Source organism: Sciurus vulgaris, assembly GCF_902686455.1.
Source record: "Sciurus vulgaris genome assembly, chromosome: 1".
NCBI classification, from domain to species: domain Eukaryota; kingdom Metazoa; phylum Chordata; class Mammalia; order Rodentia; family Sciuridae; genus Sciurus; species Sciurus vulgaris.
Window position 1 is genome coordinate 72,417,107 of NC_136461.1, and position 26,053 is coordinate 72,443,159.

Here is a 26,053-nt window from a genome sequence, read left to right on the forward strand (position 1 = left end):
AGATTTATCATCACTGAGAAGCAGAAAATGGCTTGTCCACCAGGACCCCAAAGCTGCCACCTAAACTGAAATTCCAGGGTTGGGGAATGTAGCTCAGTGATAGAGTACTCACCTTACATGCATGAGGCCCTGGGTTCCATCCCCAGAACCACACATACACATGAAAATTGACTGGAACTTTAACCCAAGTCTGTCTTTTTTAAATTTAAAATTTTTTTTCATTGTAGATGACACGATATCTTTATTTACTTTATTTATTTATTTATTTTATGTGGTGCTGAGGATCAAACCCAGGGCCTCACATGTGCTAGGCAAGCCCTCTACCACTGAACCACAAGCCCAGCCCCCAAGCCTGTCTTGATGATTCTTCTCCCATACCAAGTCATTGAGCTTAAGATGCTACATTGGGCTTTGACTGTTTCACTGCAAGCCATGGAGGTAAATTCTACAAAAGAAGATTAGAGAATGAAGCCAATAAACAGAAAGGACATTACTCTTAACTTTTGTAATCAACTCCCCAAGTAAAAGCCTAGAAGAACAGGGAAAATGGTTTGTCCCAGATTTATCTATTAGGAGAGTTATGAGACAACATTGTTCAATAAAATCAGATAATACAGCTGGTAAAGCAACAACTGTTGAAAACTACTAAAAAGGGGCAAAACAATGTTTCCATAGATGCAGGGTAACCTTGAAAAAAGATTTTTCCTCCTGAAAGTGCTTTGTCCAGCTGAAGGGAAAAAGAAATAAAAGGAAACATGAAAGCCAATAAAAGACTAACATGAGTCGGGAAGACCATCATTAATCTTCTATTCAAATGGCAGTCACAGCTGTAGACTATGTGAGAGGTGGTTCCACTCAGACACAAAACTAAGTATATGAGGTTACTCTCAGAAGTTAACAAGGGGCCTAATTATGTACCTGATTATGGAATCAGGCAAATGATCTCAGAACCATCAGTTAAAAATTAAAGGTAACTCTTGACATTTTCATAAAAAATTGACCAAAATGATAATTTTATCAAAGTATTTTGTGTGTAGACATAAGTTCCTTACTCTTGTATGAACTTCAGTGGTATGAACTGGATGATCTTCCCTGGCTAGATTTGGTGTGGCACAGGAAGAGTGGGAAAGGAGAGAGGGAAGGGCAGGGCTTGGGGGAGAGAGGCATGACTCAGGCCCAGAAAAGAGGGACACCCCTGGGATGAGGGTCCTGCTCAACTCAAATTCTAGTCTTCATGATAAAATTAAAAATAGTTGACCCCTGAGATAGCTCACGTATGAAATAAATCTATGCATGCAGATCTTAACCTCTCAAGTTATTATCATGAATATTTATTGAATCACTTCTATATCCTAGCCTCTGTAGCTCCTTCCCTGCTTTTCAGAAAATGAGAACTCTCTTTCATAGATTAGGAAGTTTGTAGAAATGTGACCTGAATATTTTACTAGGTAGATGTTAAAAGATATTACACTTTAATAAACAATAATAGTGCAATATGGTACAATAAAAATAAATTTATTTAAGGAAAAATATACCATATTTCCTTAACAAAGCTAAGTCTCCACCACAGTGGAGAGCAGGGTTAAAATGAGTGGCAGATTACTGCCACAAGTCATGTGTGTACAATCAGGAATTAGCACAAGTGACGAGGTATCCACATGTTTTGTTTCCAATTCATCCCACTGCTACCCCAAGCATCAGTTTAAAACATTCTGAAGAAGAAAACTTGTGGGAAAATAGATCAAGAACTGTCTACTGCAGGTCTTTTTGTTGAATGGAGTGTCATCTTTATATGGTTTAATAGTTCTCCAGCGTGGAGTCTTACTTTGGCATTGCAACCAACTATATTTCTGTGCAGACCACAAATCAACAGATGTCTCTGAAACTAATAATACAAATCCAATATAACCAATAATACAAATCCTTATCTGCCAATAAACACGCACCTTTAAATACATGACTTTCAACATCATTGTTTTGTACACTCTAAAATCTGAATTTTTTTCCATTCCAATATCATCATGTCATAAATTAAGAGATAAGTAGAGAATTTCATTATCACTACTGAATTGCACTGATGCCCCACAGCAGCCTGTGGTCTATTCTTCATCCTCCAACTTTTTATACAATGTTTGAAACTTCGGTCATGGTCAGCCAGCTGACAATCATTCTTCTTTCCCAATTCACAATTAAATAAGACAATCCTTTAGGAATCACTGACCCAGGACAATCGGGAGTCCTTTTGCATTGCTGCTAGATAAAGAGGCCCGACACTTAGTTCTTTAGCAGAAGAATTTCAGTTAATAAGTATCAGGTGGTCATCGCTTCCTTTCCTGTAACAGAAAGGGGGAAGAGGAAGAGAAAAGAGCAATGATTCAAAAATCTTTACAAAGAAACAGGATGTTTTAGTCAGCTTTTTCATTGCTGTGACTAAAAGGATCTGACCAGAACAATGATAGGAGGAAAAGCTGATTTGAGAGCTCACAGTTTCAGAGGTCTTAGTCTATAGGAGGCCAGCTCCATTCCCTAGGGCTGCAGGTGAGGCTGAACAGCAAGGCAGGAGAGGGTGGTGGAGGGAAGGAGCTCACATCATGGTGATCAGGAAGCAGAGAGAGACTCCACTTACCAGATACAAATATATACCCAAAGCCACGCTCAATTTCCACCCCCTCCAGTCACACCCTACCACTTCAGTTACTACTCAGTTAATCTCTACCAGGGGATTAAATGACTGATTGAGTTAAGACTCTTACAACCCAATCATTTCATCTATGAAACTTCTTGCACTGTCTCACACATGAGCTTTTGTGGGACACCACATCCAAAACATAACACAGGAATACTCTATATTCTAGGCACACATAGGTTATGCGGGTGAACTAGGTAAGAATAAAACAGATTAAGAAGGGCAATTTAAATTATTTGAGATCTGAGTAGACGTTTGCAGAAACAAACTGTGAGCAACTGTCCATCTCTTAGGACCGCCCTTTCCCCTTCTCTAACAAAGCATTATCAATGGCTCAAAGGCTGGCTTCCCTCCTTCACTGCAGAAGAGGCAAGTTTAACTCACATCTACTTAGCCAAGCATCTCTCCAAAGAGCCATGTCACTTTATTCCTGGAAGAGGTTTCAGAGACCATCTGGCTCACCCAGATGGCTCACCTTCTTGCCAGTGGAGAACCAAGAGGTTGAGAAGAGGACACAGAAAGAACTTGATTAGTGGCAGGCCCCAAACAAAAACCCAGGTGCTCTGATGATCAGGCTAGGAGCTCTGTCAGCAATTCAAAGAAGGATCGATGTGTGAGGGTTTGTTGAACTGCACTGTTGAAAAGGATTGCCCACAGCCACATTCTGGCAGAGGCAGAGTTGGGATGGAAGGATGTGGACTGTAATGTGGACTTGGTGCCAATCTCTGCAGTGCCTCTGTTCCCTGGGTTGCCTCAGGGAAAGCCTTCTCCATCATTCACTATCCATTTACAGCCTTCCTCAACTTCATTCGTTCTTCTGTTCCTAGCTTTTAAGCATACTGGGGCATAATTTTATTACTGATGGAGTCAAAGCTGTCACTGGTTCTCAAAGCCTCCTGAAGATCCACTTCCTCCCATCAAGCCCTGTGGCCTTCACTTACTCTCTGCAGGGTTCATCCAATGCCATGGGACCCAGGTTCCAGTGCTACAGGTCTAGCTAACTTCACTCACAGTCACATTTTGGGCAAACATGGTGACAGCTTCTTCGGTTTTGTTTGATATCCTCTTTTATCAAAGCTTTCATCATCCTAGTTCTGCTCTAGAGTTTCTTGATGAATTCTCTTGTTTCCTTAAATTCTTTCATTCCTGTAATGGGAACACCCTCCTTCATACCAAGCATCTGCCAAACAACCCTCAGCAGTGGTCTGCTCGGTTTGCTCCCTTCTCCTCACCTGTCACACCCAGTCTTGGCAATAAAAGCTCCAGTCCAGCCTTTAAATCTTTCATTATTCTATATGGCTGCACAAGAAAACATTTAATAGCCTCCTAGGGCTCTTTATGATGCAAACCAAGGTCCAAACAGTAAACGCCATAGACCCATCAGTCATTTTTTCAGGATTCACAACTAACTATGTTTCCCAGTGAATTTTTCCCCCTTACATTTAACAACATAATAGAAAAGAGCAACTCTGAGACTCTTTCCTTACCCAGGCCAACTCCCAGGAGGCAGTAGCCTATTAAGAAAATTATTTTCCCTTTCTCTCAGCTTCCACAGCAACAATCTAATGCTCAGAGAGGATGAATGTGATTTTTGAAGACTCAAGTCTTCTTAGAAGACCTCATTTCATATTTACCAGACATTCTTTAGATATGCTCAATCGTATCATTTCAAATCCCAAGATGCGGTATGAATTGATTAACAGAAAAATACATCCTGAAGTTTTTTTTTTTTTTTTTTTTTTTTTTTTTTTTCATTTTTTTTTTTTTTATTGTAAACAAATGGGATACATGTTGTTTCTCTGTTAGTACATGGCGTAAAGGCATACCATTTGTGTAATCATAAATTTACATAGAGCAATGTTGTTTGATTCATTCTGTTATTTTTTTCCCTTCCCCCCACCCCTCCCACCCCTCTTTACCCTCTATACAGTAGTTCCTTCCTCTATACTTGCCCCCCTCCCTAACCCTAACTCTAACCCTTCCCTCCCCCCCATTATGTGTCAACCTCCACTTATTAGCGATATCATTCGTCCTTTGGCTTTTTGAGATTGGCTTATCTCACTTAGCATGATATTCTCCAATTTCATCCATTTGCCTGCAAATGTCATAATTTTATCATTCTTTATGGCTGAGTAATATTCCATAGTATATATATACCACAGTTTCTTTATCCACTCATCAATTGAAGGGCATCTAGGTTGGTTCCACAGTCTGGCTATTGTGAATTGAGCAGCTATGAACATTGATGTGGCTGTATTTCTGTAGTATGCAGATTTTAAGTCCTTTGGGTATAGGCCAAGGAGTGGGATAGCTGGGTCAAATGGTGGTTCCATTCCAAGTTTTCTAAGGAATCTCCACACTGCTTTCCATAGCGGCTGCACTAATTTGCAGCCCCACCAGCAGTGTATGAGTGTACCTTTCTCCCCACATCCTCGCCAACACCTGTTGTTGCTCGTATTCTTGATAATCGCCATTCTAATTGGGGTGAGATGGAACCTTAGGGTGGTTTTGATTTGCATTTCTCTTATTACTAGAGATGTTGAACATTTTTCCATATGTTTGTTGATTGCTTGTAGATCTTCTTCTGTGAAGTGTCTATTCATTTCCTTAGCCCATTTGTTGACTGGACTGTTTGAATTCTTGGAGTAGAGTTTTTTGAGTTCTTTATAGATTCTGGAGATTAGTGCTCTATCTGAAGTATGATTGGCAAAGATATTCTCCCACTCTGTAGGCTCTTTCTTCGCATTGCTGATAGTTTCCTTTGCTGAGAGAAAGCTTTTTAGTTTGAATCTATCCCAGTGGTTGATTCTAGCTTTTATTTCTTGTGCTATGGGAGTCCTGTTAAGGAAGTCTGGTCCTAGACCAACAAGATGAAGATTTGGACCTACTTTTTCTTCTATAATCTGCAGGGTCTCTGGTCTGATTCCGAGGTCCTTAATCCATTTTGAGTTTAGTTTCGTGCATGGTGAGAGATATGGGTTTAGTTTCATTCTGTTGCATATGGATTTCCAATTCTCCCAGCACCATTTGTTGAAGAGGCTATCTTTTCTCCATTGCATATTTTTGGCCCCTTTGTCTAGTATGAGAAAATTGTATTTATTTGGGTTTGTGTCCGTGTCCTCTATTCTGTACCATTGATCTACCTTTCTATTTTGGTACCAATACCATGCCGTTTTTGTTACTATTGCTTTGTAGTAGAGTTGAAGATCTGGTATTGCAATACCCCCTGTTTCACTCTTCCTGCTAAGGATTGCTTTAGCTATTCTGGGTTTCTTATTCTTCCAGATGAATTTCATAATTGCCTGCTCTATTTCTGTAAGGTACGTCATTGGGATTTTAATTGGAATTGCATTGAATTTGTATAGCACTTTAGGTAGTATGGCCATTTTGACAATATTAATTCTTCCTATCCAAGAACATGGAAGATCTTTCCATCTTCTAAGGTGTTCTTTAATTTCTTTCTTTAGTGTTGTATAGTTCTCATTGTAGAGGTCTTTCACCTCTTTTGTGAGATTGATTCCCAAGTATTTTATTTTTTTCGAGGCTATTGTGAATGGGGTAGTTTTCCTAATTTCTCTTTCTGAAGATTCATCACTTATGTATAAAAATGCGTTGGATTTATGGGCATTGATCTTGTAACCTGCTACTTTACTGAAATCACTTATGAGTTCTAAGAGTTTTCTGGTGGAATTTCCAGGTTCCTCTAAATATATAATCATGTCATCAGCGAACAGGGATAGTTTGAGTTCTTCTTTCCCAATTCGTATCCCTTTAATTTCTTTGGTTTGTCTAATTGCTCTGGCCAGAGTCTCAAGAACGATGTTGAATAGAAGTGGTGAAAGAGGGCATCCCTGCCTTGTTCCAGTTTTTAGGGGGAATGCTTTCAGCTTTTCACCATTTAGAATGATATTAGCCATGGGCTTAGCATAAATGGCCTTTACAATATTAAGGAATGTTCCCACTATCCCTATTTTTTCTAGTGTTTTGAGCATGAAGGGGTGCTGTATTTTATCAAATGCTTTTTCTGCGTCTATTGAAATAATCATGTGATTCTTGACTTTAAGTCTATTAATATGGTGAATTACGTTTATTGATTTCCTGATGTTGAACCAACCTTGCATCCCTGGGATGAAACCCACTTGATCATGGTGCACTATCTTTTTAATATGTTTTTGTATGCGATTTGCTAAAATTTTGTTGAGAATTTTTGCGTCGATGTTCATTAAGGATATTGGTCTGAAATTTTCTTTCCTTGATGAGTCTCTGTCTGGTTTAGGTATCAGTGTGATATTGGCTTCATAGAATGAGTTTGGGAGGGTTCCCTCCTCTTCTATTTTATGGAATACTTTGAGAAGTATTGGAATGAGCTCTTCCTTAAAGGTTTTGTAGAACTCGGCTGAGAACCCATCTGGTCCCGGACTTTTCTTTGTTGGTAGGCTTTTGATGACTTCTTCTATTTCAGTACTTGAAATTGGTCTATTTAAATTGTTTATGTCCTCCTCATTCAGTTTAGGCAATTCATATGTCTCTAGAAACCTGTTGATGTCTTCGAAATTTTCTATTTTGTTGGAGTATAGATTTTCAAAATAGCTTCTAATTATGTTTTGTATTTCCATCCTGTCTGTAGTGATATTTCCTTGTTCATTCCGAATTTTAGTGATTTGGGTTTTCTCTCGTCTTCTCTTTGTTAGTGTGGCTAAAGGTTTATCAATTTTGTTTATTTTTTCGAAGAACCAACTATTTATTTTGTCAATTTTTTGTATTGTTTCTTTTGTTTCAATTTCATTGATTTCAGCTCTGAGTTTAACAATTTCCTGTCTTCTACTACTTTTGGTGCTGTTCTGTTCTTCTTTTTCTAAGGCTTTGAGCTGTAGTGTTAGGTTGTTTATTTGTTGAGTTTTACTTCTTTTATTAAATGCGCTCCATGAAATAAATTTCCCTCTAAGTACTGCTTTCATAGTGTCCCAGAGGTTTTGATATGATGTTTCTTTGTTCTCATTTACCTCTAAGAATTTTTTAATTTCCTTCCTAATATCTTCTGTTATCCATTCATCATATAATAGCATATTGTTTAATCTCCAGATGTTGGAATAGTTTCTGTGTTTTACTCTTTCATTTATTTCTAACTTCAATCCATTATGATCTGATAGAATACATGCTAGTGTCTCTATCTTCTTGTATTTGCTAACATTAGCTTTGTGGCATAATATATGGTCTATTTTAGAGAAGGATCCATGTGCTGCTGAGAAGAAAGTGTATTCACTCTTGGTTGGATGGAATATTCTATAAATGTCCGTTAAGTCTAAATTATTGATTGTGTTGTTGAGATCTATGGTTTCTTTGCTCAATTTTTGTCTGGAAGATCTGTCCAGTGGTGAGAGCGGCGTGTTAAAATCACCTAGTATTATTGTGTTGTGGTCTATTTGGTTTCTGAAATTGAGAAGGATTTGTTTGACATACATAGATGAGCCACTGTTTGGGGCATAGATGTTTATGATTGTTATATCTTGCTGATTTATGCTTCCCTTAAGCAGTATGAAATGACCTTCTTTATCCCTTCTGACTAACTTTGGCTTGAAGTCCACATTATCTGAAATGAGGATGGATACTCCAGCTTTTTTGCTGAGTCCATGTGCATGGTATGTTTTTCCCCATCCTTTCACCTTTAATCTATGGGTATCTTTTTCTATGAGGTGAGTCTCTTGCAGGCAACATATTGTTGGATCTTTCTTTTGAATCCAGTCTGCCAGTCTATGTCTTTTGATTGATGAATTCAGGCCATTAACGTTCAGGGTTATTATAGAGAAATGATTTGGTTTCCCGGTCATTTGGTTCATTTTTAAAATTTTGTTTATTTATTTGTTTGACACAACTTGTTTCCTCCTTTATTTGACAATTCCTTTAGGATAATTCCTCCCTTTGCTGATTTGCTTCTTTGTTTTTCATCTCTTCCTCATGGAATATTTTGTTGAGAATGTTCTGTAATGCTGGCTTTCTTTTTGTAAATTCTTTTAGCTTTTGTTTATCATGGAAGGATTTTATTTCATCGTCAAATTTGAAGGTAAGTTTTGCTGGGTATAAGATTCTTGGTTGGCATCCATTTTCTTTCAGGGCTTGAAAAATGTTGTTCCAGGACCTTCTAGCTTTTAGGGTCTGGATTGAAAAATCTGCTGATATGCGTATTGGTTTCCCCCTGAATGTAATTTGGTTCTTTTCTCTCACAGCCTTTAAAATTCTGTCTTTATTTTGTATGTTAGGTATTTTCATTATAATGTGCCTTGGCGTGGGTCTGTTGTAATTTTGTGTATTTGGAGTCCTGTAAGCCTCTTGAACTTGATTTTCCATTTCATTCTTCAGATTTGGGAAATTTTCTGATATTATTTCATTGAATAGGTTGTTCATTCCTTTGGCTTGTTTCTCTAGGCCTTCCTCAATCCCAATAATTCTTAAATTTGGCCTTTTCATGATATCCCATAGTTCTTGTAGATTCTGTTCATGATTTCTTACCATCTTCTCTGTTTGTTCAGCTTTGTTTTCAAGGTTAAATATTTTGTCTTCAATGTCTGAGGTTCTGTCTTCCAGGTGTTCTATCCTATTGGATATGCTTTCTATGGAGTTCTTAATTTGGTTTATTGTTTCCTTCATGTCAAGGATTTCTGTTTGGTTTTTTTTCAATATCTCTAACTCTTTATTGAAATGATCTTTTGCTTCCTGTATTTGCTCTTTTAACTGTCGATTGGTGCGATCAATCAATGCTTGCATTTGCTCTTTCATCTCATCATTCAATGCTTGCATTTGCTCTTTCATCTCCTCGTTTGCTTCTCTGATCATTTTAATTATGTACATTCTGAACTCCTTTTCTGTCATTTCTTCTGCCATGCTGTCATTGGGTTTTATTGATGTAACATCTAGATTTGTTTGCAGCATTTTCTTTCCTTGTTTTCTCATGTTGTTCAGATATCAGTGGACCGCTGAGATATTGCAGATTTCCTCTGTTGATTTACAATGACCCTGAAGATTTCTATATATATCCCCTCTTAGCCTTCAGTAGGCTGAAGTCTTGGAGGAGGTTGATAATGCGGTGCTCCACAAGGAAGCTGCCTCTCTAGGAGTGGTGGCCTTCAGGTGGGGTATATTCCCTGCTAGTGGGCAGAGGTGCCTCCACTTGTTGACCAATGGTCATCCAAAGGGGACCTAGGCTGTGGGCTGAGGCAAGGCCTGTTTGGGCCTGAGCCTCTGGTTTTACCGTCCTTGTGGGAAACCTCACCCAGCAGGGAAGACTCACCCGGTGGGGAGGTCTCGCTGGTCAGTTTCCTCCTAGAGGTTCCCCTCAATTTACATCTACTGCCTGGGCTGGGCTGCCTTCCTCTGCAAAGTTTCCAGGGGCCCGGCCCTACCTCCTGGGCCTGGGAGCCTCACCCTTCGCAGATGAATCTCCTTAGGCTGCCCCTCCTCAGAGAATTTGCCCATAGGCCTGGAACCTTCGCTCCGCCCTAAGCCTGTCTCTGTGCGGCTCTTCCACCCAGAAGCCTCCTAGATCCTGGGACCCTGTTCTGCACCTAATCGCCTGGCTGCGTGGCCCCTCCTCTGAGCAGCCACCTGTGGCCCCGAACAATCGCTCTGAGTCCCAGAGACCCGCCACAGGCCTCTTCCTCCAGACAGCCGCCCAGTATGCCGGTGCGGTCACTAGGAGTCCAAGAAACTCACTGCGTGCCTCCTCCTCCCACCAACCACCCGTAGCCCGGGGCAATCAATCACTCCGAGTCGAAGTGACCCTGCCCGTTCCTCCTCCTTCTCCAGATAACCCCCCGGGTGTTCAGGAGCAGTCCCTCTGAGTGGCTCTGAATCCACGTGACCCGCTGCACGGGTCCTCTGGGCAACCGCCCGGAGCTCTGGTGTGGTCCCTCAAGACCAAGCGTCCCACCACGCTTCTCCTCCAGGCAGCCCCCCTGTGTTCAGGAGCTGTCACTTTAAGACCAAACCACTCACCACTCGCCTTCTCCTCTGAGCAGCCGCCTGGAGCGCTAATGCAGTCACTGCGAGTCCAAAGGACCCGCCGCGCTCCTTCTCCTCCTCCTCCTACTCCTCCGGGCAGGCCCCGGGGTTCAGAAGTGGTCAGGGTCCAAACAGCTCGCCACGCAGCCCCTTCTCTGGCAACCGCCTGTAGTTCCCGTATAGTCACCCGAATCCAAGCGGCTGCTCCTCTTCCTCCTCGTCCTCAGGGCAGGCCCCGGGGTTCAGAAGCGTCGTTCTGATTCCAAACAGCTCGCCGCGCGGCTTCTCCTCTGGCAACCGCCTGCAGCTCTGGCGCAGTCTCTCCGAATCCAAGTGGCCACGCTCCTCTCCTCCTCCTCAGGGCAGGCCCCGGTGTCCTGAGTCCACACAGTTCTCCCCGCCACTCCTCCCCCGGGCAGCCGCCGGAGCCCCAGTGGCTGCTCCGAGTCCCAACGCTGTGCCAAGCGGCCTCCTCTATGGCGCTCCAGCGGGGGGAGGGGCGTCTCGCCGGCAGTTCTACTTCACAAAGTTTCCTGCGTTCTGGGACCCCCGTCCCATCCGGGATGCCCCCCCAGGGGGTGAGAGTCACCCGGCTACTTTGAGTTGGTCCCAAGCGTCTCAATATCTCCTCTCTTGAATCCTGAGTTCTGGAGCAACACGTAATGCAGCCACCCTCTAGGCCGCCATCTTTTGAATTCCATCCTGAAGTTTTAAGTGGCAATTATCTTCCCCATCTTCCTTAGGAATTTGATTTAGAGAATCCTTCTCAAAAAACATGGGTAGGGTATACTTTAAGCTAAAACCTCCCACTCCTGACTTCTGATGAAAACACACATGGGACCATTTCAGAAAACTGTCCTTCTTTGACCCCCATTCTAGCCCCAAACCACAGTGTGGTACCCTTTGTCCACTGAGGTCGAGGCCATTTTCCTGAGTCCATATGACAGCAAGCAAAGCACAGTTCTCCAGTGAAGAGCAGCCTCTACAGGTTTACTGCTCTGCCCAAGGTTATTTGCACCATAAACTATAAGAAGGGAAAATACCTTTGACATTCCCAGAGCTCCACCTCCAAAATCCAGGTTTGGATTTTGACCTTTTGCTGTGGCCACTTGAAAGTCCTGCCTCTTGGCTTTAGGGATCAAATGCATGCCTTTCTGTAAATAACTCATGATATCCCTAAGAGATTGCAATCACATCATGTAGCTTTCTACACAACCCTGTTTTGCAAGAAATATTTCCTTTCAAAAGCCAATTTGAGGAGGAAAGAAAGGAAGGATGAAATATCTCCCACAACAAACTGAATCCAGAGTGTAGTGCTAAGCTTGGAGCAGCCCTTTTCTAAGGCAATGGAGTAGCTCATCTCTGAATTGTGGAGACTGAACACAATACTGACCTCCTCAGACAGCAGACGCAGGACAGGAAGGCTGAGGACTCTTTCTGAGACTCCTCTTTGTTGCTACATTCCTTCAGGAATTCCTGCAGATCTGTTTCAGGAAATCCATTCTGCTGGTATTTCTTTAAAAAAGCACACAATGCTGTTACCCTCTTGATAGAGCATGAGAAATTGTTCCCTTTGCCAACAAACCAAATTCACCTTTGCTAAAATAAAAGTCTCCCACAGTGCAAGCTTAGATCCAAGAAGTGATATTAGCAATGATGAATTAATCTGTCAGCCCCAGAATAGTCAAGCCAGGGCCACCATGGGAACAGAGAACAATCTAAAGGAAAATTCCAGAAAAAAAAGCCAGGGAGAGTGAGGGAGGGAAATAGTCAAAAGTCTAAAGCTAGAATGCTAATTGCAAGACTATATAAGATCTCCCACTCCACACCTGCCAAGGTAGAATCTGCCTGGAAAATTGACCACTAAGACAGAAGAAAGTAGATTTTTCCAAGCAGAAACTAAGAACCTAGGATTAGGATCCCTTCCTCTCACACTTGGTGGGGTCATCCACCTCAAAAAGAGGCTTGCCCATGAACAGGGACACTACCACTCAAGGACACAAACCTCCACAGAAAGAGAATGCAGCTCTTCTCCCTGTTGCTAGAGTTAGTCACCATTCCAACCTGGACACTAATTCCCACTAAGTCAATACCTGACTTTCCTCTGAGTTAGTCTGGGGAAGGGTTAAGCAGAGGACAGCACCTGAAGGTGCTGACATGATACCCAGTGTTGTTCAGACACTTGCCCTAAAGGGTCTTCCAAGCACAGCCATCTGCTATGGAGCTGCCAGCACCTGGGGAGACCAACTTGCCTCAAGCTATGAACCAAAGAAATAGGCCCAGTCTGAAAGGACACAGTACACATCAGAAGGTCTAAGGTGAACAAAAACCCTTCACCTTCGTGAGTTAAAGGAAACCTGCACCATGCAAATAGCCAAAGCATCCAGTATAAGGTCTGGCAATATCTGGACAGTGGTCAGGGTGGTAATCAGTTCTCATCCCTGAAATTTCAACACCTAAGGTAGCCATGCAGGCAGGTGTGTCCATCAGTGCCTAGAGAGCTGCCCTGCTACTGGACTCACCTCTTTTCCCATTTCCTTTTCCATCACAACTACAAACCAACATACCAGGTCTGGGTAACATGCTCTTTCTCCTAAAGGCATATTCAAAATTATTTCCAGCATCTAAAAGTGTATTTTCTATAGATCCTCAAAATCTAAATAAAATTATATTTTAAGTAAAATATATTTTCCTATATTCCAAATCTATATAGAATTTGCAGTGGTTATTTTTTGCAGCAAATATCAATAATTACTTACCTTAATGGTGTCATAAGAATCTGTAATAAGTGCAATAAACAGGCTGAGAATCATGTATATAAAAAGGCTAATGAAGGAATACAAGTACAGACGGCTGAACAGCCACACCAAGATGCTCTTCTGCTGGATTTGAGCAAAGGTTGCAAACATGTCATCACCGTTGACAAGGGAAAACAGGCACTCAGCGACTGTGTTCAGGTTTTCAAACTGCAGGGGGGAAACAGATCAGCTTCTGAGATAAAGTAGGCTGCAGAGCAGAGAGGTGCCCACTGGTTTTCTTCAAGCTGCTTTTGTCATTAGGAGAAGTAACATGCTCATTTTAAGACAGAACACCACAAGAACTAGAAAAACATTACTCAACACCTACTCCACTACTTTCTGAGCTGATCTCTTGACGTTTCCTTTGGCTTTTTACCATGTGTTTTGTATACGTTCATGATCACTTCATCTAATAAATTTGGATCCTGATTTTTTTTTCTATTTAATAAAGCATCTTCTTAGTCACACTTAGAGAGCGCTTGTTATCTAACAGGCCATTTCTTGGATGTGCCAAATTTAACTACTTCCCAGTCACTGGATGTTCCAGGTTTGCTATTGTAAAGAACAATGCAATGAGCATGTCTACGCACAATGTTTTCTCCTGTTACTGGGTCTAAGCTGTTAATATTTTAAGGCTACAACCCGCTAAACTGCTTTCTAAAGAACTATGGTGGTTGGACACTAAAACCAGCAACATATGTAAGAGGCTAGGACATAATACAGGATGAAAAAGTTTTGCTAAGTGCATGATTTCCCATTCTAATCATGGGTCCAGGTAATTTAGCACATTAAAAATTAAAGGCTGCCAAGAGGCAGTAAGTATTGAAGGAGGAATAATTAAATACGGCTAATCCAAGGACTCCCCACTACCAGGTAGACAGGCCACACAGCCAAAATGTATGATAAAGCCCTGTGGCACAGCAGGGGTGGGCTATACATGGTAAATGACCCTCAGATCAGGACCAGGACCAAAGAATGAGTAGCTCCCCAGTGAGAGGAGAGGGGAAAGGCATGCTCAGTGACTATGGGGAAGAATGGCACTGAGCCTCAGGAGCAGGGGCTAGAGAGGGATGTCTGTATCACACTGCACAGGGCCTCCTTGGGCCCTCTGCACACTTCAGGATTAATCCAGTCTGTAAATGCAAGTAAAAGAAATTCAAACCAGAGGAGGAACATGGTCTCCATTTCTCAAAGTAACCAATAGCACACAGAAGATCTAGAACAGGAAGAGTCCAGGGCAGGATGCCACTCAGAGGCTATGGGAGTCTAAGCAAGATTGGAGAGCCCCTGACCAGAGACGGGAAAGGTGTATCTGGGGCAAGGCTGATGGAAGGGATGATTAAAGGGCTCACATTTAGACAAGGTGAGACTGTAGTGCCCCATAGAAATATCCATGCTAGGTAGTCTAGTTGAAGGTGTGCACCTGGAGTTGAGGAGCCCAGGGGGAACACCATGGGACCTTGGAACTTCCTTGTCAGCCATCTGGATTTGAACAGTTGACAAACTTTGCCACATCCACTAAGAACAAACAGCAGTGCTTAATGGGCTTGTCTCTAGGGTCGGAGGATTAAACATTAGATACCTGTGAAAAGCTTCTATCAAAAGAATAATAATGACCAGGAACACAAAAGACAATACAGATTTTTTTTTTTCTGGTGCTGAACCCAAGGCCTGGTATATGCAAGGCAAGTGCTCTGCCACTGAGCTACATCCCCAGGAACAATAGAGTTTTAAGAAACAGATGAACCAAGTTCCAATACTTCTGCCCTTGGGGGCAAGGGCCTGCATGGCCAATAAGTCAGTGTGGTTTTGGGGGTTCACAAGCCCTTGATGAATATCTGGTACTTCTTCACTAGGGACAAAATAAACCTCCTATCACCCTAACCAGGAAAAGGGACATTCCTTCCAAACTTCCCAATTTCTGACATTGAATCCAATCTCCTACCAAACGATCATTTTCTTCAAAATAGACAAGTACTTAAAACTATGTGTGGAATTGATCTTCCTTCCCTTCAATCTTCTAAGGTCTGTTCTTCCAACACAATTTCTCTGCTCCACCCTTTTAACTCTACTCTGATAGCAACATTTATAACTGGATTATTACAGGAACCTCCAAGGAAGTGTCTTTCACTTCAACCTTTTCACCTTCCAGTCCAAGTTGTAGTGAGACATCAACTTCATAGAAGATGGCTTTCAGGTCATTTCTCTTGCTTAAGGTTAGACAAAGTCTGGATGCAAAGTGAAAACCCAACCAAGAAGTCTGGAGTAAGTTCCTCCTTCATGAGGTCTCACTGCCTCCCTTCACGTCAATATTACCGTCCTGTGCATGCCTCCTCCCACAGCACCAGGCCCATTTCTATGTCCTCCTGGGATTTATTCTCTTCATCTCATGTATTTTCCTTCAGGTCAAAGTTCAAGGACTAATTCAAAGTCTACTTCAGGACCGCCTGCCCTGGCAGTTTTAGGCTTTGTCTGCTCTCTGTATCAGCAAGACTACAGAGCAAACTGTGAATGGTCTTTAAATGCTTTTATGCACACTTCTTTCTACCCCCATTAATAAACACCATGTCTTACACTTCTGTCCCATGGGCTAGATTGGGGAGGGTGAAGTTGCTGGCCAAAGCAGAGGGTACCCCAAAGAATAATCACACACATATTTTTGCTAAATAAACAACTTTGAGAAACTGAAGACCTGTAGGGAACATCCAGGAGAGCAATGCACTTAATATGCAGATTATTTCACAGTAAGACAGGCAATTCCTAGTGTAAATATTTTCCTCTTGTCCACTAGTCTTAGGCAGGTGAAGTGTGAGCTGGTTCTAGAGACGTCAGTAACAACTCTGGCAGCACGGCATTCCTCAATGTTTCTTTAAGAATCTGGTCAATTCCTTTCTTAAGTTGCAAAAACCCCTAACAATTTGTGCTTTAGGTTTCAGAACTGTAAATAGCTAATTGGTCAGTACCTATCATATTAATTTCTTAGTTTTCTATGTAGTTATTTAATTTCAGTCTAGACACAATGTCTGTCTCAACATTAACATTATTCATAACCATTATTCCTCTCCCTTCTATGAACACCTAAGAATTATTTTAGCCCATCAAAAAATTAAAACAGAGACCAAATAAATTGGTGAATTCACTGTCATTTCTGTTATAAGAATTGGCTATAAATCAGAGTCAGTTTCACTGACCAAATTCCACAGAAATGAGCTTAAAATACACACAAAGTAACATCATAATGTGTTTGCAATTAGATGGACCACATTTAATTGGGGGGCATTGTACCAGGGATTGAATCCAGGGGTCCTTACCCACTGAGCCACAACCCCAGCGCTTTATGCATTTTATTGAAAGACAGGGTCTTGTTCAGTTGGTTAGGGCCTTGCTAAGTTGCTCAGGCTGGCTTTGAACTCAGGATCTTCCTGCCTCAGCCTCCCAAGCCACTGGGATTAGAGGTGTACACCACTGTGCCTGACTGGTTTTGATTCAAGAGAGCTTTAAGACCCTGGAAAGTAAGTATTGCTACTTCTTTCAACAAAAATTTTGGGGCACCTGCCACCTGTCCTGAGGCTGGACACGGGGTACAGAGAACAAACCATAGTCCCTGCCTCCCAAGAGCTCAGTCTAGAAGAAACTGACAAAGTCTGGTGCACTGCAGACATTTAATAAACATTAAATGGGTATTTCCATAAAAAGTCCCCGTAGTTTCTACAGGATCACACTGAGAACTCAAACATTCATTTCATAAATGATAATTTTGTGATTGCTCCAAAAAGAACTTTCAATTAAATACAAACATAACTTTCAATAGCTCATGTTGGAGGATATAAAAGTTTGTTTCAAGAGCTGAAGACCAGAATCTCATGCAACATGTAGATAATATGTTTTAACTAACTAGCTTTTCTTTTGAATAAGAGGTACTTGGCTAAAACCAGAGGCCTTGGGAGCATAAAGGTATAATTATCAGGTCTGCAGAATTATATTCAAGACATCAGCAATGTCCAATAATTTTCAATGCCTTGGTCTTTTCATTTGTAAGATGTGAACGATGCAAGACTATTATTTATCCCTCAAAGTAAAAAAAAAAAAAAAAAAGTCCCTGGAAATATAAAAGCCACATTAGTGTGATGTTTAATAATTCAAGATGAGGTCTGGAAGAACATCAACAGTCTTTAGCTCTCTGTGCCCAGACATTTTGAAAAGGCCTGGTGCCAAAGTCCATTAGTGCTAGAAATGAACATTGGCAGGACACTTTTTGTACCTCTGCTCCCCTTCAGCTGAACCAGTGAAATTAGATGTCTAACAGGAAGACAGGAAGCTCAAATGTCTTGAGACTCCAGCTACCAAACAGTAGCACCAAATTATAATTTTCCTGATATCTCCTCTTTATTTACTTGTTTTGAAGAAAGAATTAGCTTTAACCCTTAAGGTTACTATGATTTTAAAATAATAGAAAATACTTGCTGTGATGCTCAGCTCTTCAGGGTTTTGGGTAACACTGAAGATCCTCTGATTCAATGGCTATTGGAAGAATCTGAAAAGTCTGACACTTTGGATTAATTTAGGAGTGGTGGTACAGGGAGCAGTAAAAATTTTCAAACTTCAGATTAAAAGTAGCAGCAATATGGAGCAGAAAAGCATAAAATTTCAGAACCTGACTTGTGCATCTACTGAATTAACTAAACTAAATGTTCCCAGTCATCAGCCTGACTACAGATAAGAGAGGGATGCTATAAACAGACCTGCTGGGAAATTCGAGGGTCACTCTTCATGCCTGTATTCCCCAAGAGGGACAGAGAAGCTGACATGAAGTGAGAAAGGTGTGTACAGGTATAATGTCCAAAATGGTAGCCACCTGCCACATTGTGACTCTTGAGCACCTAATATGTAGCTTGTCTTAATTGAGATGTGCAATGAGGACAAAATAGACACTAGATTTCAAAGACTTAGTATGAAAAAAAAGGAATGTGAAATATCTTAATATTTAGCATTGCTTACATGCTAAAATAATATTTTGCTATACTAGATTTAAAATGAAATAAAATTAATTTCTTCTTTATTTTTTGGTGTGCTACTGGAATATTTTGAAGTGTACACATGTCTCCCATTTGTCATTTGTGTCACATTTTTATTGGATAGTGCTGGCCAAGAGCATCCCAATTTCACCTAGACCCCTTGAAAGGACAAAACTGGACATATGGAAATGAGGTTCATCAAGCAAATAATTTTCCACTAAGTGATCTTAACACACATCAAGAGAGTAAGACTGATTCCTGTGACTTTTCTCTCACTGTTGATCTAGAAGTACCACCTTGTTCTTTGGGTCAAACCAAATGCTCTTTTATAATGGTCTGTTTTAGATAATACCAAGAAAAGCCCTACAGGCACCAGTTAAAGCCTTTGTACTAAGGTCAGGCACATCAGGGTTTGAATCCATTCCCTCTCTGGGTAACCCCAGAAAAATTTAATATATTACGGTTTCTATTTTCTATAAAAGGATAATATTTCCCCAAAGAGAAGGGGAAGGGAGGTACTAGAGTTTTGATCTGAATTGTTCTTGGAAGACAATTCCCAGGTGCTAAAGGTCAGATTGCTAGCCTGTGCACTACTGGGAGGAGGTGAAACTTTCAAGCAGTGGGGCCAAGTGGGAGGCAGGTAGGTCATCAGGGGTGGGCCACTGAAGAGGTTGCTGGGACCCCAGACCGTTCCTGTCTCCTTTCCTTCCTGGCTGCCATGAGAACAGACTTCCTCTGCCATGCATCCTGTCATGATGCCTTGCCACAGGCCCAAAGCAATAGGGCCAAGTGACCAAGAACTGAAACCTCTGAAGCTGAATGAAAACAAACCTTTGTCTCTTTTAAAGTTGATTCTCTCAGTATTTTTTGGTAGTGACAGAAAGCTAACTTAAGAGGGTTAGCACAGTAAGGGAGATAAAGAACTTGAATACCAGGCCTAACCAAAAACACTTGAAAATGGTAGCCATTTAGTAAAATTCAAGTGACATTTAGTAAAATTCAAGTGACATTAATTGAGCACCTTCCAGAATAATGATGGGGTAGGTAAGACAGGAGTGGGGAAACAAAGAAAATGCCACCCTTTGTCCTGAGGTGGTAGGGCCAATGGATCAAAGTCAAATCCTCAGGCTCAGTACCTAATCCACACAGTACAACACTGCCCTCTAGTGACAAAGAGAAGGAGATGTTCTCAGAGCATGAGGAAAGTATGGAAGGAAAAATATAAATTTTCCTGGGTATGAAGACAATGAGTTCTCCAGATCAGAGATATATCAGAGAACAATTTTTACTCATGAGTCACCCTGAAAGCAGTGACATGGAATTGGAAAAGCAATAAGATTATCAAGATTTATTATTAACCCAGAAGTTGTCTCTTTGCTAATTATACAGTGTCTCAAATAGGAAAAATAGTAATTCCCTTTGCATATAGTGTGACATTTAGAGAGGAAAGCCTGGGTATACCATGTTACTAGGTTTTATTTTGGTAGGATAACAAAAAAGGTTTGAGCTTCAAGGATAACTTTCTCTTTGTGAACAGTCTACAAATCAGAATTTATCACATATTTTGTTTAATGCAGTTAATTGCGGTCAAAACTTAGGGTTGTACTGTTACACAAACTTGAAAGCAATCCTTTGCATTTTGGCCTCTTTTTCCCTGCAGAGCACCTGAGGATACCAGTACCCCTGGCGGGGGGGGGGGGGGGGGGTTGCGCGGATGAAATAAGAGAGAACACAGAAATGCTCAGCATAGTGCCCAACAAACAGACAGCAAGTGTTACCTGCAGAGATTCCAGCCATGGGCCCATGGAAGAAAAAAACTTAAGATATGATAACTTCTTTTACTTCTGTGGTTTGAAAACAAGACCAAACTTACCTAGTTCATTTACTGATGTATCAAATTTATCAGTTTAAAGCAACAATATCTTAGCATAGCTTGGACATTTCTGAGTTCATGATGCTGACTGAAGCTCAGTAATAGTGTGAAACTCAGATTCTGGTCTTTAATACACAAAGATGGTGTGTGCTTTCATTTCCATCAGAAATGAAACGGCCCTTCAGGCAATCTTTACTACCTTCACTCTCCTTAACTAGTGCAGAGGAAAACCCTAATATTTTAAAGTGGAATGATTTTGTAATAATTTTTCTCACTTTTTATTTTTACTACAGTGATCTTGTGCCCAAACATTTCTCACGTAATGATCAGTTGGGTGAACATGTGACCCCTGAAGCCCACTGCAGACAACTAGGACACACAATCTCCAGTCTTTTGCAGTTCTTGTTTCAGTATCCTAAAGTCACTGCAATTTCCCCAAAAGGAAAAGAGATACAAAACCAAGACAAAGATACCTACTTAATGACATCACAGGTGCATGTTGGGGAAGGTGGGTGCTTAGAAAGCAAGTGCTACAAACCCGTTATAAAGGTCCCAAGGGCCTGAGGCACAGAGGGAAGAGTGAGTGCTACATACCTTCTCATGATATGGGCCCAAGACAATCCAGCCACAGAAGGTGTAACCCAGATAGATCATGCCGGCACAAGCACAGAATCGGAGAACTTTTGGCAGCGAGGCTTGCATTGTTAAAATGAGCACCTGAAAAAAATAAATTAACAGAATGGGGGAAGTAAAAAGTAGCTATGGAACCCAAAGAAGATATGAGTCCCAACCACAGTGATTCTTCCCAGGATCAAATGCTTACGTTATATGCTTGGAAATAGCCCAAGTATCTGATGACACCAACCCAAACGAAGAGCGTAGATGTCCCAAGCAAAATGCTGCACAGGTCATAATTTGTGAGATTCTAAGGAATGAAAAAAATGCAGTAAATCATTGACCTCACTTTTGGTGACTGGAAAGAATCTTCTATCTGTCTCCCTATAGGTGCTACTAAAGTTTTTTTGAAAGAATGCAAAAAATAGACGCAGTTCCAAATGTTTGTTTCTTGTTTCCTTTTAGTATTTCAATTGGTTGAACTGATTTTTTTCAAATATCCTAAAATAGAAATTGCATTTACCACGAATCTAGGTATTAAAGAATATAAACTGATGGTGTTTATTAAATATCAAATAATGCAGCTACTTGTGATAGCAAACTCCAACATCTGCTAATCCAACATCTGCTAATCCTACTCTCAAGGAATTCCAGGTCTAGTGGAGGAGAAAAGCACATACATGTGATTCTAATACAGTATATTAAGGGTAATGAGAGAGACAGTGTCCCGCTTGTCGAAGATGGCTTCTCAGAACAGAGTTGTATCTGCAGGAGGCTGGAGAAAGCTCCACAGGCAAATGAATGAAGGTCAAACAGACAATGCCGAGAACCAGAGAGTTGTCTTGAACGGGAAGGATCAGAGCCAAAATGGGAGTGGGAGGAGAGCCAGGGACAGAGATAGCAGGATGACAAAGACTTTGGAGGTCAGCTGAGGGGAGCCACTTCCTAAAGTAGATCCTGGGAAGTAGAAAGGAGGGTAACAGCAAGATGGGCACTTCTCAGAAAATCACTCTGACAGCAGGATAGATGGATCTGGAGTTAATAAGGCTGAGGATGGGAAACCAGAATGGAGGCTGCTGGACAGTCCAGGTCAGAGGAGAACAGCCTGAAGAAGCCAACCAGGATGGAGAAGATGGGCACTGTGGTGGTGGGAGGCCAGGCTGGTGGGATCCACCAACAGTATAGCATGGAAGGCAGAAGAACTGGGTGAAGGAGGAGCCAGCTCTCCTTCAATTCAATCTCCTAGTTACGAGATCAACTAATTTCTGCAATGTTTCAGTTACTAGTAAACCTGCAAGTATTCCTGCCTTATCCTCATCTGTCAGGGCACCCAATCGTCATGGGTTATTACCACCAGCTCTTGATGCATGTTCAGGAGAAATAACTGGTTTATGGCTTAGTTGCTCCTTCTGCAACTATAATAAATGGATGGATGGATGGATGGATGGATGGATGGTTGGATAGGTGGATGAATGAATGAGACCCAAACAACAAATCTTCTCAAACTTCAGTTACTATTCTGAAGATGCCACCAAATTTCCTGGAGGATAGTCATAGGAATATCAGTAGCCACACACACCAGGTTCCTCACTCTCTTCATGAGGAAGAAAGAGAGAGGAGGCCTCACTTTTATGGGTGTGAGAAAAGAGGAGTAAACCAGTCTCCATAAAGATCTTATGTCTTAAAATGCCTGATGTCATCCAGAAGAATATAAAGAACCTAAGATTTGAAATGAGTTGTCCTCACCTTTGCTTTGATTTCCATTTTTAATATGGATCCAATGATTGTCATTAGGTCGCTGATAATCACCAGGACATACCACCCATTGATGAACTCCCACCGGTCAGTGTCACACACACGTCGCTGGTACTTCTCCAGGAAGAAGTTTAGAAATCTCTATAGCAAACATTTTAAAAAGCATTTCTTAATCACATTGCCCTCTGGAAGCAGAAGACAGGTGCAAAACAGTGTTTTTGCCTGTAAAATGACGCAGGGTACTTCCCAACTCGAAGGCGCCTTTCCACATTGGGGATCAGGGCACACATTCTTCCTCATCATCTACCCCAGCTGTAAGTAAGCTTTTGAGTGGCTGCTAACTGAACTCAAACATTAAATACACATGCTCTGGCTCCAGAAGAGTCTTGTCAAAATAGCTTGCACATAGTATGTTCCAAATACTTTGATTATCAACTCACTCAAGCCAAGGACAACCCTAGGGATTAGGTACTATGTCTGTTCTGCCATCCAGATGAAGGATTTGAGGCCCAGGGAGATTGAGCCAGGAACTGAATCCAGTCAGGCTGGCTCCAGAGTGTGTGTGCCCAGTGTCATCCCCTTGCTTTGGCAGAGACAGGATCTTAACCTTGGATTCAGAATATGAAGCGGATTAGAGGGCAGGTAAGAGAGATAGATGTAACAAAGTAAGTTGGCTGAGTCAAGATCAAGGAAAATGGAACAGACTCTACACTTGCTCCACAAGAGGTAATTTCAATGACTTCCCATTTCTCCTGACCCCAGTAGGAATTTACACACATTCCACAAACCAGAATAAGATTGGTGGGGAGCTGGAGTATGTATTCATAAGAGTCCTAAGGGTTAAAAAGGTAAAGTAAAAATCAGAGGAGAATTTTTAAACTATTTAAAAAACAGAAGAAAGAATTTTATGTTTCATTCTGACCCATTTACCATGCTTCCTTGTCAAAAATGAACTCTTACTTCAAGACCAAAGATGTATGAAGCTCACACATGCTATTACTCTGTTCTAAAGATCATGCCTAAATTTAAATTTTATTCTGGAAACACCCCAAAGTTTGAGAGTTCGCCTCTGTGCACCTGCGCTTATTAGCTCAATCTCAAGCAGGATAATTATCTGATTCCCAACTGACATCTCCGGAACCTGTACTTCCTTCCCACACTTCGGGCTGGTTAGTGCCTCCAAGGGCCATTACTCAAAAGAATCTAAGTGAGTCAAGGGGCCCAAGTCAGGGAGAACCAATGTCAGCAGTCCACTGTTTGGACAAGATGAGGGAGAGAGAAAGTGCAAACACATACTTACTTTTCGTAACCTGAGAGCAAGAACGACAGATCTGGTGCACAGGATGAGGGATGCCAGGCAAATCACAATGACAAATGCATCAAACAGCAGCACGTACTGAGTGTTTTTCTGAACTGAAGAACAAAACAGAAGGCAAATGCTAAACACATCTCACCTGAGAATAACTTCCAAGCAAAAGGGCCGTATGAACAGAAGTTCAAATGGAAACTTCTGTTCCTTGTTAGAACAAAATGGTGATTATCAGAAACGATCACACTGAAATCACTCAGAAGTCAGTCAGCAAGGCGAAACATCCCCTGGTGTGAAGAGTCATGCGTTTAAAAATACACTGAGTGCTAATAAATGCACTAAAATTAATTTATAAATATGTACTGTAGGACTGAATTCAAGAGAAGGTGATCCATTTGGGCTGCCATACCAAGTTGTTTCACACATCAAGTTTGCCATTAAGATGAGGAAAAATTAAAATGCCACCACTGGAGGCCTCATTTCTGTTTCTCACTGTCACTGTGCATCTTCCCAGTGGACAGTGCTAATTTGATAAACATTTTATGCATGCACAAAAAAAAAAAAAACTTCTTGGACTGGAAGTGAGGAGGAAAGTGGTAATCAGATTTTTGTTCTGGAATACACAGTGGCAGGAAGAACGTGCCAGAGGGAAATGAAACTGTACCCTGAGCTTCTCTCATCCCACATTCCAACCACTACCCTCTCCTTCCCTACCCTGCACCTATACTGCTTTTCCTCCTTCCATCCTCTCACCTCAGGGACTTTGCACATCCTGTTCCCTCTGTCTGGGACAGCACCTCTTCCCCTACACACACATGCAGGTTATTCATTTTCAGTGTCAAGTTTCAGACTGAAAATCCCGCTTCTCAGAACAAAATTTTCTAAATTCTCATATCTATTAGCTACTCCTAAATTCTTCCATAGCACACACACATCCATGGCTCCTTTTACTCCTCTCTGCATGGTAGCCGCTGATCTTATATCCTCAAAGAAGACACAGTGTAAAGCACAGGTACAGTATAGTATAAAATGAGAAAGGATGTGGTCTCTGGAGCCTGGTAGCCTGAGCCTGAGTCTCACCTCTGTAGTCAGAAGCTGTGGAGTCTCAGGAAAGTCACTAAGCCTGAGCCTCCATTTCCTCTGAGAAGTGTGTAGAATAAAATTAATAATAATAATAATAAGAAGAAGAAGAAGAAGAAGAAGTACATCACAGGGCTGTTATAAGGATTACACAAGTTCATCTATGAAAAGCACTCTGAAAAGCACTAGGAAATAACAGGAACAAACACCATCTTATCATTCAGCGTCCTTCTCCCCCAGCAATGACTGGCTCTGGCTCTGTGAGGCAGGGCCCCTAAGCAGTGTTCAAATATAGCACTTGGGCTTAGTATAATGCTGTAGCATGCTCCCAAATAAGTGAAGAGCTTCATGCAGAACATGAGAAGACCACTGAATGGTCTAAATTAGAACTGATGAAAATCAAAGCCAAGTCAAGGAGGCAGAGGGTCAAGAGAAGGCACAGAGTTGTGAAGCAGAGTCATGAGCTGGTCCCCAGGTGGCCTTAGGGAAAAAGGACAAATAAGAATGACTAGCAGTTTTCTGCCTTGGGTAAACTGAGTTCAGTCTGGACAATCAAGACAGGAAAGGATGACTCGGACGGGGGACAGGCAACCTTCAGAGGAGAGTCTAGGTCAGAGTCCTTCACAAGGAGGCATTAATAGAAGGACCAGAGCACCCTCAGATTTAATAATGTAAGGATGTGAGCAACACTGGACCAGTGTCTGAGGGCAAAGTGACTCATCCAGTGGGGCATGAGCACAATTGGCTAGTAAATGTGATTCACAGAGCAAATGATTCTACCTGGCTAAGTTTCAGGCACCTCTGCTACAAAACAGAGCAGGCAGCACCTGCTCCACAGGGCTGTCCTGTGAGCCAGGCACAACAACCTATGCAAAGTGAGTGCCTTGCACTGAATGCTCACAGCTGCCTTTAGCCATCTCATACTCA

General features: G+C 41.6%; 1 protein-coding gene across 4 annotated transcripts in view; it reads right to left on the reverse strand.

Annotated features, from left to right (window-relative positions):
- Positions 1–1,494: 1,494 nt before the first annotated feature.
- MCOLN2 (mucolipin TRP cation channel 2) overlaps positions 1,495–26,053 on the reverse strand; it is a 64,920-nt gene continuing 40,361 nt past the window's right edge. For all 4 annotated transcript variants that reach the window (XM_079139690.1, XM_079139689.1, XM_079139692.1 and 1 more), the window contains 7 exons: positions 24,038–24,150; positions 22,729–22,878; positions 21,191–21,292; positions 20,962–21,084; positions 13,441–13,647; positions 12,075–12,196; positions 1,495–2,333 (listed from right to left, as the gene is read on the reverse strand). In XM_079139690.1, the coding sequence (XP_078995816.1) occupies positions 2,297–2,333; positions 12,075–12,196; positions 13,441–13,647; positions 20,962–21,084; positions 21,191–21,292; positions 22,729–22,878; positions 24,038–24,150 (854 nt within the window). In that variant the 3' untranslated portion in view covers positions 1,495–2,296. The remainder of the gene's footprint in view (positions 2,334–12,074; positions 12,197–13,440; positions 13,648–20,961; positions 21,085–21,190; positions 21,293–22,728; positions 22,879–24,037; positions 24,151–26,053) is intronic.